Source organism: Xenopus laevis, chromosome 5L (genome assembly GCF_017654675.1).
Source record: "Xenopus laevis strain J_2021 chromosome 5L, Xenopus_laevis_v10.1, whole genome shotgun sequence".
In the NCBI taxonomy this organism is placed as follows: Eukaryota; Metazoa; Chordata; class Amphibia; order Anura; family Pipidae; genus Xenopus; species Xenopus laevis.
Window position 1 is genome coordinate 1,982,763 of NC_054379.1, and position 16,743 is coordinate 1,999,505.

At 40.6% G+C, this 16,743-nt stretch overlaps 1 protein-coding gene across 2 annotated transcripts in view; it reads left to right on the top strand.

Moving 5' to 3' along the window:
* Nucleotides 1-16,501, top strand: part of fermt1.L (FERM domain containing kindlin 1 L homeolog) — a 39,906-nt gene extending 23,405 nt beyond the window's left edge. Inside the window, exons 4-15 of one of the 2 annotated variants that reach the window (XM_018262494.2) lie at nucleotides 1,990-2,130; nucleotides 2,681-2,894; nucleotides 3,667-3,769; nucleotides 4,827-4,934; nucleotides 5,987-6,118; nucleotides 8,553-8,602; nucleotides 9,063-9,187; nucleotides 12,402-12,508; nucleotides 14,686-14,907; nucleotides 15,006-15,130; nucleotides 15,635-15,776; nucleotides 16,025-16,501. In XM_018262494.2, coding sequence (XP_018117983.1) covers nucleotides 1,990-2,130; nucleotides 2,681-2,894; nucleotides 3,667-3,769; nucleotides 4,827-4,934; nucleotides 5,987-6,118; nucleotides 8,553-8,602; nucleotides 9,063-9,187; nucleotides 12,402-12,508; nucleotides 14,686-14,907; nucleotides 15,006-15,130; nucleotides 15,635-15,776; nucleotides 16,025-16,198 — 1,643 coding nt within the window. In that variant the 3' untranslated portion in view covers nucleotides 16,199-16,501. Of the gene's footprint in view, nucleotides 1-1,989; nucleotides 2,131-2,680; nucleotides 2,895-3,666; nucleotides 3,770-4,826; nucleotides 4,935-5,986; nucleotides 6,119-8,552; nucleotides 8,603-9,062; nucleotides 9,188-12,401; nucleotides 12,509-14,685; nucleotides 14,908-15,005; nucleotides 15,131-15,546; nucleotides 15,777-16,024 lie in introns of those variants that run through there. The other variant, XM_018262495.2, reaches the window with a different exon arrangement.
* The last annotated feature ends 242 nt before the right edge of the window (nucleotides 16,502-16,743 follow it).

Consider the following 16,743-nt stretch of genomic DNA (forward strand, 5'->3'; position numbering starts at 1 on the left):
AGCCAGAGAAACAGCATTATTGTTTTAGAATATTATTCTTCTGATTATGCTGGTAAGCTTGTACATTTTCTACATTCACATGAGTTTAGTTTGCATTTCATCGGCACAGAGTTTGCAGGTAATGCTGGCTAAAGCGGGCATCTATTAAAGACTATTTGCTTTAAAGTCAGGTAGGGTGAGATCTGGGGTGAATATGACTTAGATATACTTGAAAATAAGAAACTAATACACCAATATTTTCATATGTCTGTACCTTTGGCCCTAACCAAAGTTTGGACCTTCAAGCTGAACCCTGACCAAAGGCTGGACCTTCAACTAGGGCTGAAATTGAAAACATTTGACAACCTCTGCTCGACAGCAGTGTAAGATTCATGTTCTTTTATTAGTGCAGCTGCAATGAATAGTGATGAGCGAATCTGTCCCATTTCGCTGCAAAATTTGCGAAACGGCTAAAAATTAGCAAAATGATTTGAAGTCAATTGATTTGAAGCGCAACCATTTTGATGCAATCATAAATTTTTCTACGTGCGACTCTTTTGTCCAAATGCATTAAAGCCAATGGGTGTCCGAATAATTTGACGTGTGACAATTTTGAAACGCAAAGTTTTCCAAGGTGACACAAAAACTTTTGCAGTCTGCAAAGTGCAGAAATTCTCCGCGGATCCATGCCTGGAAAATAAATGTACCCATCACTAGCAATGAAGTACACCTTCTCCTGAGAGGCAAAAAGTCTATCATGCAACTTGCTACTAGTCACCTACAAATAGCAGCTTGGATAATCTACTCTAAACCTTGCCATACTCTTAAATATCTACTTGTTTGGTGAGATTGACAAATAAGCATATCTTTCCCCCGATATACCTACCTTGAGGTAGTCAATATCAAGTTGATCTAATAGTAGGGCCCTTGGGCCTAACAATGGGATCACAATGACAGTAAACATGAGCTACGGTAAGTGATGGGCAATAGCCTAGTTGTTTAGCCTGCCATGTTTTTTGCATTGAACACACAGGGGGTCATTTATCAACACTGGGCAAATTTGCCCATGGGCAGTTACCCATGGCAACCAATCAAATTGCTGCATTCATTGTTATACTTGCAGCTGGCTTTAAAAAGCTGATCACTGATTGGTTGCTATAGTTAACAGCCCATGGGCAAATTTGCCCAGTGTTGATAAATGAGCCCCTGTGAGTCTTCTTGCCTGAAATCACTCCACACCGTCTTATTGCTGACAATGGCAATCGCATCAGAACTCCAGCAAAGTCAATTGTGATGTGGTTCTTACCTAACATTCCCATGCAGTTTTATCAAGGGACCTTATAGCATTATGTAATAGAAGACAAAAAGCATCTGAAAATATGAAATGTGTTGTTGCCTTCTTTGTTTCAAACCAGACATATACTAAAAACTAATCTAGTCAGAGCCTGTTTAAAATCCTGTGCAGTGTATAGTGTGCATATATAGCCCTGCTATATGTGTATATATGTGTATATGTGTATATGTGTACAGTATATGCTTTTATAGTAGTGATGCACCTAATACAGGAATTGGTTTGGGATTTGGCTGTATCTGAGCCTTTTTCTAACCAAATTCAAACCCTACAAAGTGTGAAAAATGTACCACGTTTCACTCGACATTGCTGGTTTCCCCCAAAAAACGATCCACAAATGATTTTTATCTTTGCTCATTGGCATGGTTTCCACCTCTAAGGCTCTGGTTTAGACCTTATACTCATAGATTGTTTGGATCCAGTTTTAGTCAGAGCTGTTGTGTGAAAAAATTCCTGTGTGGTAGAGTGATTAGGGTAATAAGGCTTTACAAGGCCCCGCTGAATTGCATCAGAAGAGCTATGATTTAGTAGCCCAGGACAAACTGAGATTTGAGTATTTTTGCTATATAACTAAAAGATTCAAAAGCATGGGCCAGTACTTAAGAGTAAATGTGAATTCTGAAACTTGTACCTAATTTGCACCTCATTTTTGCCTGCAGACATCAGAAGGCCTGAAGAACTGTCTCTAATAAAACCTGCAGATGATTATTTTAAGAAGAAAAAGAAAAAGGAGACTAAAGATACTGTGCTAGATGAAGTTATCAATTTGGAGAGCCCAAACAGTAATTCTGGATCCTTAGGTAAATATGGTACATCCCTGGGACAATTGTACAGCTCCTCACATGCTTATAGGGTGACTAAATCATGACTGAGTACTGAGTACTGCATCTTCTCACCAGTCCAATCATGCTGTATAACTTATCAGAACTGCATCAAGTAAGTTTTATTTAGAATTTTATAGATGGCAGAAATGTATTTATTAGAATAAGTGCAGTGGGGCATTGAAAGGTCAGCAACCTTGTGCAACCTTGTGCTAGGCAACATCTCGAAGACCCCCAGTTATCATTCGAGTGTCAGACTGGGCTTTCTAGGGCTCACCAGAGAACCCTGCATCCAGGCCCAAGCTCTGATATATATATATATATATATATATATATATATATATATATATATATATATATATATATATATATATATATATATATATATATATATATATTACATTTTTATGAAAAAATACATTTTTAAAATGTATTAAAAGCCTTTTTATGTTTATATCCATATAAATTGTTGCTTTGTCTTTGAATAAGTTGAATATTAGTGAAACCATGGTACTGTTTGGTGTTGCAGCAAGCCCGGGGTTATACAGCAAAACCATGACTCCTATGTATGATCCTGTGAATGGGACTCCTGCCTCTTCAACAATTACGTGGTTTTCTGATAGCCCACTGGCCGAGCAGAGTTGCAACATCCTAGCCGCCAGCCAGCCAAACACATCGTTAGATATACTCGCACAAATGTACCAGCCACGGACATTGATGGATAAGACGAGGTTGAGTTCAGGGTGAGTATTCCTTTATTTCATGTTTCATGGCATAACATGAGACTGAACTGGTGACAGTAGAGAGGGTAGAGCTGAATTGACTTCTGATCCCGATGCCGGGCATCGTGACGTGATTCTTGGGCGCCAAAATCGAATCCTTGGCGCCAAATCCCCATTAAAAGGCCAGTCCACCATTTTTACAATGCCTAAGCTGGTTCCAGTTTTACTGTTCCTGCCGAAGCGTTTATTGAGACTTTGAATTCCTGGTTTTTGACTTCTGCCCGACCCTTGACTACATTCCTGCCGCCTGCCTTGAACTTTTCGCCTGACTTCAACTACGTCTTCTCTAAATCCTTGCCAGTACCTCGCTTACGGACTTGTTATGCACCTTCTTGTCGGCTTCCGCAGCAAGGGCGACGGTGAAAACAGGAACCCACAGGGGTTACTTTTGCTGAACAAGGTTCCAGATAACATGGTCGTTACAGTAGCAGTGTAGTAAACAGAGTATATCATACAATTTGTTTTTTATTTTGTGTTTTACAAAACAATTAAAACAAAAGAATGAACAAAGCTGGTTTCGGGGGACTTGATTCCAGGAAGGGATTGGAATTCTTTAGTGTAACGGATGATTTCTGTCCAATACGCTGGAAATCCCATATCAAATGAAGAAACCCAGCATCTCCCCTGTCACATTTTACACAGTTGGCTCTTTCTAGTCTTTCCATAGCTTTTAAGCCTCGGGGGTGTAATATAGATTTTATCATACAATGATTTTACTTCTCTGCTCTTGTAGATGGTTGGATTCCTCCAGATCCCTAATGGAACAAGGCTTCCAAGAAGATGATCACCTTTTGCTGAGATTTAAGTACTACTCCTTTTTTGATCTAAACCCTAAGGTAAGAAAGGGTTTCAAATCTAATTTGCACAAAATATATACTATAATGGGAGCATTAGCAAGACAATATGGCTGCTTACAGTGTCTAAATCTTTGGGCTTCCAGCAATACTTATCAAAACACACATGTTGCAGTTCCCTATTTTATATACAGAAAGTAGGTATTTTAGGTGTAATTGTTTGTAGGAGAGATGCACTCATGGGGAAGTAGCTTTTTAAGTTTGAGAATTTAGCCCTATTTCCAATCCCCTCTGCCACTCTTTTTACAGTGAATTCATTGTATAGTATTCCTGAGTGTACAGGCAGCACAGATATGGATGAAGGTGAGTTCATTTTAGGCAACTAGAAGGACTTATACCCTATGCTTGTCCCTGCAGTATTCTCTTTAGAGGGATGTACAAATTTAATGTTCTCCAGATGTTTCATTTGTAAAATGTAATTTAGCTTGCAGGTTATTTTAATGGAAACCCCAAAGTGAGGGAGATACTGATACCTTTATGAATGGCAAGCTCCCCACTGGATTTATATACACCATTTACAGTCATGTACATAAAAGTCATAAACCTAACCTTTAATGAGAAACAACCCCTGATACATTTCAGAAGTTATTCAATATAAATGTATTTTCATCCTCTTTTTTCAAAAGCTGTCACGCAAGGGTCATGTACATGTGCTGCCGTGGTTGTGCTAAGATTGACACAAATGTTGCTTTATTAACACTCTTTGTTAGTTGTAATAGTGGGGTCCCCACAGTGGGGTGTGTTATTAGGCACAGCAGACTTGCACCACAACATTATCATCTATAGGCTCCTATGAATCAGAGCTCTCCAGTGTTCATATCATGAAAAATGGTAAAAACATGGGCCATTCTATGTCTAAGCTGCTTTTGGCTGCACTTGTCTTTACATGGGTGTATGTGAGTATTCAAGGCCACCTACTGACCATCACTGCTATAGGTGGACCAGCGCAAACAAAACCATTTATTGATGGTTACAAGGACCTGTGTGTTATTGTGCCACTCTGAGATATACCATAAACATGTTTGTTTCCATTACTCAGTATGATGCAGTGAGGATAAACCAACTGTTTGAACAAGCGCGTTGGGCTCTTCTGCTGGAGGAAATTGACTGCACCGAAGAAGAAATGTTAATGTTTGCCGCATTACAGGCAAGTATCCGGCATTATTCTAACGATTTGTGCATTCAGCAACCACTATATGGCCTCAGGGCACATCTGCTTTGAAGCTTTTATATTTTTGGGCAGCCATATATTGGCCATTATATTAAAGCAACAGTTCAGTGTAAAAATAAAAACTGGGTAAATAGATAGGCTGTGCAAAATAAAAAAAAATCTAATATAGATAGTTAGGCAAAAATGTAATGTATAAAGGCTGGAGTGACTGGATGTGTCAGAAAGTCAATAGTATTGTAGTGTTTCCACCGCACACCCGGAACTTTACTCACTTTCGCTGCTCTAGTGGTGCTGGTTATCCGCCAACCCGACAAGGCCCCTCAGCAACAGCAATTCAACAATTATGGATCCCCACTGCAGAAAAACTGGTGTGTGCGGATCCATAATTGTTGAATTGCTGTGACTGGATGTGTAACATAATAGCCAGAACACTACTTCCTGCTTTTCTGCTCTCTAACTCTGAGTTAGTCAGTGACTATAAGGGGGGCCACATGGGACATAACTGTTCAGTGAGTTTGTAATTGATCCTCAGCATTCAGCTCAGATTCAAAAGCAACAGTTATGTGACCCCTCAAGTCACTGATTGGTTACTGCCTGGTAACCAATCAGTGGAAAGCAAGAGAGCTGCAAAGCAGGAATTAGTGTTCTGGCTATTATGTTACACATCCAGTCACTCCAGCCTTTATACGTTACATTTTTGGCTAACTAACTGTATTGAAAACATTTTTTATTCTGCACATTCTGTTTACCCAGTTTTTATTTTTATAGGGAACAATTCCTTTAAGGAGACCCACTTGGCTGTACCATAAATACAGAAAACTCCTGTCTGTCCTAAATATTTCTGTGCGCGTTCTGTCTCGCATCACTTTGAATACAATAATTTATATTGCACATACTTTCTGAGCAGCAAGTCACCTCCAGTATAACAGTTTGATTCAGTGGCAAGGTATATTCCTTTCATCTTAAAGGGACTGGGCAACAGTCCATGGAAATAGAAAACTGACGTGTCCCATTGTTTCCAATTATAGTACCATATCCACAAGTTGTCATTATCAGGTGATGCCTTTGAGTCAACAGCAGACGGGGAAACAGATGAAATTGAAGCTGCTCTATCAAATCTAGAAGTTGCACTAGAAGGAGGGAAAACAGACAAACTACTGGTAATTATATTTTTTGGGAGCAAATGCTAATTATGGAACTGATTTCACATGGCTAGCTGATAGAACTGGTCTATGAAAAGTTATTAGTGAAGTTCTGTACAAAGGCATAACTTTAGGGCCCATCCCAGTGAAAAGAAAAATCTGGGTCCACCCTGAACCCTCAATGTGAGCAGAATCTCTGGTCACTAAACATGTCAATTATGGCTCATGGGTATTTGCAGTCTGGGTCTCTCATAAATGTCATACCCAAAGCAGAAAACGATCAGTTGAATGTGATTGATGAAACAGAGTAAGTCGTGTGGCCATCCCTCTCCTGCCCCCAAATCCTGAATGCAGGAGGGCAGGTTGTGGCTAGCACCAGCACAGTGTTGCATACAATATCTTTACATCAATTCCAGGTGAATGAAAGCCCCTAGCTATGGCCAACTAGGGGGCAAATTCACGAAGCACTGAACGCTAGCGTTAATTCGCTAGCATTTGGCATTTTCGTTACTGCGCAAATTCACTAACGAACGCTGGCGTAGTTTCGCTAGTGTTACTTCGCACCCTTACACCTGGCGAAGTTTCGCTAGCGACGTAACTACGCAAATTCACTAACTTGCGCAGTGTATTGAACGCTAACTTTTACGCTAGACTTCCTTCGCCACCTCAGACCTGGCGAAGCGCAATAGAGTAGATAGGGATTGTTTGAAAAAAAGTCAAAATTTTTTCTAAGTCCCAAAAAACGCTGGCGTGTTTTCTACAATATGGGTGATAGGCTGAAAAAGATTGAAAATTTTTTTGTGGCTCCCCTCCTTCCCCCCTACATTTCCTGACTCATGGCAACTTACCTAGACAGTGGGCACATGTGTAGGGCAAAATAAAATTTATATTTGCTGGTTTGAAGGTTTTCTAGGCATTTGTAGTGCTGATACGTATTCCTCCATTGAAATTTGAATTTCGCGCCGTATGCAAATTAGCCTCCGCTAGCGCAACTTCGCTTTACATAGCGAATCAACGCTAGCGCAACTTCGCAACCTTACGCTACCCCTGAGCGCAACTTCGGATTTTAGTGAATTTGCGGAGCGCTGGCGTAACTACACCTGGCGAAGTGCGGCGAAGCGCCGCGAAGTTGCGCCTGGCGAAACTACGAATGTTAGTGAATTTGCCCCTAGGGGTCGCCACAGTGAAATGAACAAAGAGTAGATTGGTGCTGCAAGAACTGAATGCATATTATGGGAAAATGCTTTTATTTAGTAGCATATGAGAACAAGTACATGGGGCATATCTATACTCTCTCTCTCTCTTCTCTCTCTCTCTCTCTCTCTCTCTCTATAGATATAGATATAGATATATATATATATATATATATATATATATATATATATATATATATATATATATAGATATATAGTTCAAGTATTTGTTTATTGCCATTTGTACTAGAAGTACATAGGAATTTCTTGTGCAGCATAAGGCAGTGACATATTTCTACATATTTTTAACATTATTATTATTTTTTTTTTTACAGTATGATATAGAATTGCAGAGTGCAGGAATAATAATAGAGTACAATGGGTTCAGTGCAATACATAGTTGCTATGTATGGTAGTAAGTGCAGTGAGTACATATAAGTGTTAAGGTGGCCATACACGGGCCAATAAAAGCTGCAGACAGACCGAGTCGGCAGTTTATTGGCCCGTGTATGGGGCCCCCTGACGGGCTTCCCCGATCGAGATCTGTCCGAAAGTTGGCCAGATCTGGATCGGAAGGGCCTAAAAATCCCGTTGGATCGCGGCTGCATCTGTTTATTGATGTGGTCCCACGATGAGACCGCCCGTTAGGCATCGTTAGGATCCGATCGTTGGGCCCTAGGGCCCACGATCGGATTAGCCCGATATTGCCCACCTGAAGGTGGGCATATCGGGGGGAGATCCGCTCGTTTGGCAACATCCCCAAACGAGCGGATCTCTCCGTGTCTGGCCACCTTTAGACTGATGAGTTTATGAGATAAGGTGGACTCATTTGCAGTTGGTCCTCTACTAACAATTGGGCTTATTTGCGGTTAGTCTAACTGCTCTTGGGAAGAAGCTCTTAAATAGTCTCTTGCTCCTGGTTTTTATGCTTTCAGGCCTTCTGTGTCTGAGCGAGTAGTTGGGCTTGTGCCAGATGAGTAGTTAATGTCCCGGATGACTTGAGTCACTGGTGATGGATTTGATTTTATTCTTGCATCCAGCCATGTGTAGGTCAGACAATGATGGAAGTGAAGTGGTGATGATACGTTCAGCAGTTTTTACTTCTTTCCTGCTGTGTGATGTTACTGTACCACACTGCTTTATTTCAAGTTAGAATGATTTTGATTGTGGCTCCGTAGAAAGTGATTTTTGCAGTCTGATTTATCCTTTGTGTCACTGTATAGTATTGGTATTATCACTGTTCTTGATCTCTCTTCTAGGAGGATATCACAGACATACCAAAACTAGCAGATAATCTCAAGCTTTTTAGGTGAGTAAATCATGAAAGTACACAATGAATTTTTCTTTAAAGCGCCAACATCAGGGTGAGACTGACCTCCAGGGACACAGAGAGAATTGTGGGCCTATGGAGCAGAGCTGTGTGCAGTGACATTGAACAGTATTGGGAGGCGTTTGAGAGATTTAACACCACTCTAAATACTGAGTGATTGTTTGTGTGCACTCTTTAAGTTATAAACCCTCATACATTGCAGTTTATTGGTGCAGCTAGACATTTCACAATGTTTCAGTGTATTATAGCCTGGGGCGACCACTAAAAGACGGCTTATTGTTACCTTGTTTGCCTTTGTGTTGGGTGGGTGCTATTTCAGTAATAAAAAAAAAAGCTTGGTTCTGCTGAATGTGGTAAGCAAAACTATATGGTGAAATGCCTAGGTATTGTACCGTTTGTCTGCAAATCAGCTGAGTGAACTTTTCTGTTTATGTTTCAGGCCAAAAAAGTTAACATTAAAAACCAGCAAGCAGTACTGGTTTGTTTTTAAGGACACGTCCATATCTTATTTCAAAAATAAGGAAGCAGCACATGGGGAGCCTGTAGAGAAGCTAAATCTTAGAGGTAAGCGAATGCGAAACATCTGTTTAGTAACTGGTAAAACAAAACCTGCTTATCCGAGTGTTTATTAAAAAAAGACTTTCCATCTTACAGCCTGTTGTTGAATTTCTACTCCCACTACCTACAGACCATAGCCACTGTCCCTCACATACACTATAGACACATCTCTCCCTACTATACCTGCTATCCCACAGTCACACTCCCTTCCCAGAGACTATTATCCACTGTTACTATAGGCACCATCTCTCCCTACTATACCTGCTATCCCACAGTCACACTCCCTTCCCAGAGACTATTATCCACTGTTACTATAGACACCATCTCTCCCTACTATACCTGCTATCCCACAGTCACACTCCCTTCCCAGAGACTATTATCCACTGTTACTATAGACACATCTCTCCCTACTATACCTGCTATCCCACAGTCACACTCCCTTCCCAGAGACTATTATCCACTGTTACTATAGACACCATCTCTCCCTACTATACCTGCTATCCCACAGTCACACTCCCTTCCCAGAGACTATTATCCACTGTTACTATAGACACCATCTCTCCCTACTATACCTGCTATCCCACAGTCACACTCCCTTCCCAGAGACTATTATCCACTGTTACTATAGACACCATCTCTTCCTACTATACCTGCTATCCCACAGTCACACTCCCTTCCCAGAGACTATTATCCACTGTTACTATAGACACATCTCTCCCTACTATACCTGCTATCCCACAGTCACACTCCCTTCCCAGAGACTATTATCCACTGTTACTATAGACACCATCTCTCCCTACTATACCTGCTATCCCACAGTCACACTCCCTTCCCAGAGACTATTATCCCACTGTTACTATAGACACCATCTCTCCCTACTATACCTGCTATCCCACAGTCACACTCCCTTCCCAGAGACTATTATCCCACTGTTACTATAGACACCATCTCTCCCTACTATACCTGCTATCCCACAGTCACACTCCCTTCCCAGAGACTATTATCCACTGTTACTATAGACACATCTCTCCCTACTATACCTGCTACCCCACAGTCACACTCCCTTCCCAGAGACTATTATCCACTGTTACTATAGGCACCATCTCTCCCTACTATACCTGCTATCCCACAGTCACACTCCCTTCCCAGAGACTATTATCCACTGTTACTATAGGCACCATCTCTCCCTACTATACCTGCTATCCCACAGTCACACTCCCTTCCCAGAGACTATTATCCACTGTTACTATAGGCACCATCTCTCCCTACTATACCTGCTATCCCACAGTCACACTCCCTTCCCAGGTTTGTCTTCATATGGCAATATAGCATCAAAATATAGAAGTGTCTCATATATAAAAATGTAGTCTGACTACCCCAGGGCCTCTCCCAGACTCTGGTCCACTACAAGGTCAGCACCCTGTTACTCACAGTTCCAAGTGAGCTTCACTGCTGTACTTTCATCAGCTCATTCAGCCTCTCTTCAGTCACCAGTCCCTTGGCACTTACTTTCTCAAACGCCGCTATTCTGTCTCTCTCTTTATCAGACCCTCTCTGTGTCTCAGGCTCCACAGGCCCCTTGGTCTTCTCTCAGGCATTTGTTCCCACACCAGGAACCCCCAGGACAGTGTCTCTCCCAGACATCCACGGAAAAGCCCATAGGTATAGGAGCGCTCCCCTTTTACCTGCAGTAGCAGCTCTGCCATATAATTACTTGATTGGGGGAGTATTAACCCTATCTGGAGTAGGAATTCCCCTTCAGCCCATATCATACAGCTTCAGCATGCGTTTCTGTACATTTTCATGCAATACAGATGGGTTTTCTAAATACACTATATATATATATTATAACAAACAAGGGAAACTTGTGCTCACCACTAATTTATAAAACCATTAGGCGGGGGTGCAATGAGGCTGTGACCACAAAATACATATAGACAAATACAAGAGTCCTCTGCACTCAACCCATTATCAATATATTTAAGACAGAGACATTTTGTGCATACTGCTACTAAAAAATGCCTTACCCTTTAAACAACACAGGGATTGTTTGTCCATATATTACAATATATTTAAGCTGAACAACTAAGTCACACTCATCCCATATCTGGCCAGTCCTACGCTCAATTCGCTGTCTTAAATATATTGATAATGGGTTGAGTGCAGAGGAATCTTGTATTTGTCTATATGTATTTGTGGTCACAGCCTCATTGCACCCCCGCCTAATGGTTTTATAAATTAGTGGTGAGCACAACTTTCCCTTGTTTGTTCTAGTTATACAGGAGCAGTGACCAGCTCTATGTTGTAGCTCCCACCCTTCCCAGCTATAGTCAGGTGATCCCACTGGTGTCTAATAAAAGGGCAGCCAAGTATGGGGGTTTTACTTTGAAAGCAGCAAGTAAGTTGCAGGTAAAACTTAGTCCCTGTGTAAAATGTATAATGAAGCAATTGAATTGTTAATGAATCAGATGAAAATTAATTGTAGGACTGGCCAGATATGGGATGACTTTGACGTAGTTGTTCAGCTTAAATATATTGCAATATATGGACAAACAATCCCTGTTTTGTTTAAAGGGTAAGACATTTTCAGTAGCAGTAGCACAAAATGTCTCTGTCTTAAATATATTGATAATGGGTTGAGTGCAGAGGACTCTTGTAGTTGACTATATGTATTTTGTGGTCACAGCCTCATTGCACCCCCGCCTAATGGTTTTTAAAAAATAGTGGTGAGCACAACTTTCCCTTGTTTGTTCTAGTTATACAGGAGCAGTGACCAGCTCCATGTTGTAGCTCCCACCCTTCCCAGCTATAGTCAGGTGATCCCACTGGTGTCTAATAAAAGGGCAGCCAAGTTTGGGAGTTTTACTTTGAAAGCAGCAAGTAAGTTGCAGGTAAAACTTAGTCCCTGTGTAAAATGTATAATGAAGCAATAGAATTCTTAATGAATCAGATAAAATTGAGTGTAGGACTGGCCAGATATGGGATGAGTTTATTATTAAATATATTGCAATATAAGGACAAACAATCCCTGTTTTGTTTAAAGGGTAAGGCATTTTTCAGTAGCAGTAGCACAAAATGTCTCTGTCTTAAATATATTGATAATGGGTTGAGTGCAGAGGAATCTTGTATTTGTCTATATATATATATATATATATATATATATACACACACACACGTAAATATAATATAACAATTTGTTTATTTATTTATTTTCTGTCAGGATGTGAGATTGTGCCTGATGTCAACATTGCACAGAAGAGATTCGGTATTAAATTATTAATCCCATTTGCAGAAGGAATGAATGAAGTTTGGTTAAGATGTGATAACGTAAGCACAGAAGTACCTTATTACATAAGGGTTCATTAATGAAATACTATTTCTTCTTCCCAGATCACTGGAATTGTAAGCTTTGCAGTGCAACGTGTGCCATGCTTTTTTCTTACAGATGCCCAACACTTAGATCCTAGTATATATGTTAAGGTTGCCATTTCCTAGTGTCATTTCATAGCTTCTAGTTGCATGATCATATTTTCATCAGTTTTCAGCCAAGGAGATTGATGATATTTACAGTCATGTTTGTGAAAAGTAAGTTCAATACCCCAAACTGGTTTTGCACATTGTCTGTCCCGAGTCCCACGTGTTCTCTCCTAAGCCGCCTTCCCTCCTTCTCTGTGTCTTTCATATTCTTCATCAGATTGTTTTAGCCAATGCTTCCAGCTTCAGCTTGGACATGACATTGTGTATATAGAACATTTCTTATACTAGAACTAGTCATGCGCCCAAACCTAACCCTCCCTCAACCAGCGCTCTATTTAAATACCCACTTATATATGTGACATTGGTGGAGAGGGGAAGGCAGAGCAGGCACAAGTATATAAATAAGTATATAAATAAGTATATAAATGAGTATATAAATACGCTAGAACAGATATAAGCAGGAGAAATAGAGGCACAGACAGGGAGGGCTGTGGGCTGAGCCCTGTCCCTCTTCTCCATTCAATCACTTTTTTGAGCAGAGCAACATCATCAACAAACTGAGCAGTAGGTGTCGCAATTGTCTCAAATCTATTATATTAGCAGTGTAAAAATGACAGCTCCCCGAAAACTAGAAAGAAAACAATGAACGTCAAGTACTCGAGGAATTCTCTGTAAAATAGAAAATTCATTTGTTTTGAGGTTTTGTATGTACTTTTCAGTAGTTTTACATTTATCTGTAGTTAGTTTTGAAAGTAGTCTCTGTCTGTCCGTTTCTGCATTTCTCCCCCTTTCTGACTGTTGAAAAAATGCAGCAAATGCAGTTCTGCTCAAGCAAAGACTCCATGTCCCCCGTGTATTAGTGATGTGCGGGTCGGGATTCCTGCATCCGACCCTAACCCGTCCACGACTTCTGGGTTCCTTTAATAGACCCGGCACAGACCCGCCCTGATGATGACATCACAAAAGAGGCGTGGCTTGCAGGTGCGCGTCTATAAAAGAGGAAGGCAGGGGTGTAAGGTGGCGGGCGGGGAGAGCAGGAAGAAGTGCTCAGCCTGGAAGTGCGAGGTTATCCCGACCCACAGGTATCGGGCCAGCCCACACATTACTACTGTGTATGTCTCATCACTACCGTGTATGTCTCATTACTACCATGTATGTCTCATTACCACCTTGTATGTCTCATCACTACTGTGTATGTCTCATTACTACCGTGTGTCTCATCATTACCCTGTATGTCTCATTACTACTGTGTATGTCTCCTCACTACCGTGTATGTCTCATTACTACCGTGTATGTCTCATCACTACCCTGTATGTCTCATCACTACTGTGTATGTCTCATTACTACCGTGTATGTCTCATCACTACCACGTATGTCTCATCATTACCCTGTGTGTCTCATTACTACTGTGTATGTCTCATCACTACCCTGTATGTCTCATCACTACCCTGTATGTCTCATCACTACTGTGTATGTCTCATCACTACTGTGTATGTCTCATTACTACCGTGTGTCTCATCACTACCCTGTATGTCTCATCATTACCCTGTATGTCTCATCACTACCGTGTATGTCTCATCACTACCGTGTATGTCTCATCACTACCCTGTATGTCTCATTACTACTGTGTATGTCTCATCACTACTGTGTATGTCTCATCACTACCGTGTATGTCTCATTACTACCGCGTATGTCTCATCACTACTGTGTATGTCTCATCACTACTGTGTATGTCTCATCACTACTGTGTATGTCTCATCACTACCGTGTATGTCTCATCACTACTGTGTATGTCTCATTACTAGTATGTGAATCACCTGATTTTGCTACATGTGCAGTAGGCAGAAGCAGCATAGACTGACGGTTACTGCTTTCCATTTCAGTTGAAATTTTAGGAGCGATCCTAGGATATCTTCACAGAATTCCTCCTGTTTTCATTACACTTATCCACATGATATTTACCCTGGTACATTTGGTGCACATAAATACTTTGTAACATTGATGTTAATTTATGTGACTTCTCGCAGGAATCCCAGTATGCCAAATGGATGGCGGCCTGTGTTCTTGCTTCCAAAGGGAAAACAATGGCAGACAGTTCCTACCGACCTGAGGTCCACAATCTACTCTCATTTTTAAAGCTGAAAAACACAAATACTAATTCTCCAGTTCCGTCTGGTCTAGAAAATGTGGACATCAAACCCGAGTGCTTTGTTTCACCAAGATATTCAAAGAAATACAAAAGCAAACAGGTTTGGCCGAATTATTGGCTGTTACTGAAATATGTTGCAGTTTGTTTTAGAATTTATTTTAATTTCCCCCATTGATATATCCCTATATGTTTTTACAGCTGGCTGCTCGGATTTTGGAAGCACAACAGAATATAGCACAAATGTCTCTCGTTGAAGCCAAATTAAGGTTTATACAGGCATGGCAGTCTCTCCCTGAATTTGGGTTGGCCTATTATATTGTAAGGTAAGTGAAGTATGTTACATTACCTTATGTTTTGCTTAAGTTCCCTTTAAGTGTCTGTTGAATTGTGTATGGCTGTGTTAAAAAAAATACAAATATATTTGTTTATAGCAGTTCACATTTCAGTGTTATTGCACATTTTATACATAAGCTCAGCTGAGTGAGCTCATCTTAAAAATTGGGGTATATTGTCCCCGTATGATGTAAAACATAATTTCCTAAGCTATGGGTGTAATAGCAAGTGGAGAATTTGATCCAGGTATAGAAACAACAGCAAATCAAAAGGGAGGATGCACTAGATCCCTAATTCTGAACCCTAACTATCAGTTACGTTTTAACCCCCTGGAAAGATGATGAACAATTTTTCATATGCTGCAATTTTTGTAGAAAAATGTTGCTCATTTGCATATGTAAATTAGGGATTCCATTCCGTGCATCCCTGGGATGTAACAGCTGGAAATCAATTAGTGTAACTCCCCTACGTTACTCTATGTTCTTCTACACGAGGTTCCGAGGCAGCAAGAAAGATGATTTGCTTGGCGTGTCACATAACCGACTGATAAGGATCGATATTGCAACAAAGGACCCAATCACAACCTGGAGATTTTCCAGCATGAAACAGTGGAATGTAAACTGGGAAAAACGAGAGGTAAGTATTTTCTATATTCAGGAAAACCCATCTAAGGAAACCGTAGTCCTACTCCTCTGATCCCCTTAGTATATATAATGGCTTCATCATGGACAACACCTAGTCCAATATTGCCGGGAATAACTCTTCAGTGTAGAGTTTCCATAATCCTGTTCTCCTTACAACTTTGTTTTCCATTTGTGGAGACCGTGGAAGTCCCCTGCCTATTGCAATGCCTAATAAAATCCTTCTTTGTTGTTTCACTATAGGTTGCCATTGAATTTGACCAGAACATTTCCATTGCATTCATGAGCCAGAGTGCAAATTGCAAGATTGTGCACGAGTACATTGGGGGATATATCTTTCTGTCGACTCGTTCTAAAGACCAAAATGAAACCCTGGATGAAGAGCTCTTCCATAAATTAACTGGAGGTCAGGAGTAAGGAACATCACTCCAACTTAAAAGACTTGCCAAGTAATGAACATTTCAATGTAATATATATATATATATGTTACTGCTCCAGCACCGCAAATTTTAACTTTCAGATTTTGATTTCACTACTTTGTTTGTAGCAGTGGCTTCGCTCCAGAGCTTAACGAGTCCTTGAGTCCCAAGGAGAACTTGCAGGGTTACATTGGCAATTATATACGAATATTTCAATGGTGACACATTGTGGCAGAACTTAAAGTGATACTGACACTAAAAAATGAATTTTAGCATATGAATGTACATTAAATGTTACCTATAGGTCATGTTGATCATTTTTTGCTGAGAGGTTTGTTTTTGTATATAATTGTTATTAGTTAGAAGTTCCTAAGCCTGACTCTCTGACATTCTGACTTTGCCAACCTGACTGTCCCATCTCAGCCTGTTAGTTACAGTTTCTAATGCTAACGGACTCCTGCTGCACAAACATGGCAGCCCCCTCATACAAGAACATGGGGGATCAGACAGGTAATGTAAAAGCATCATGCAAATATTTTATGG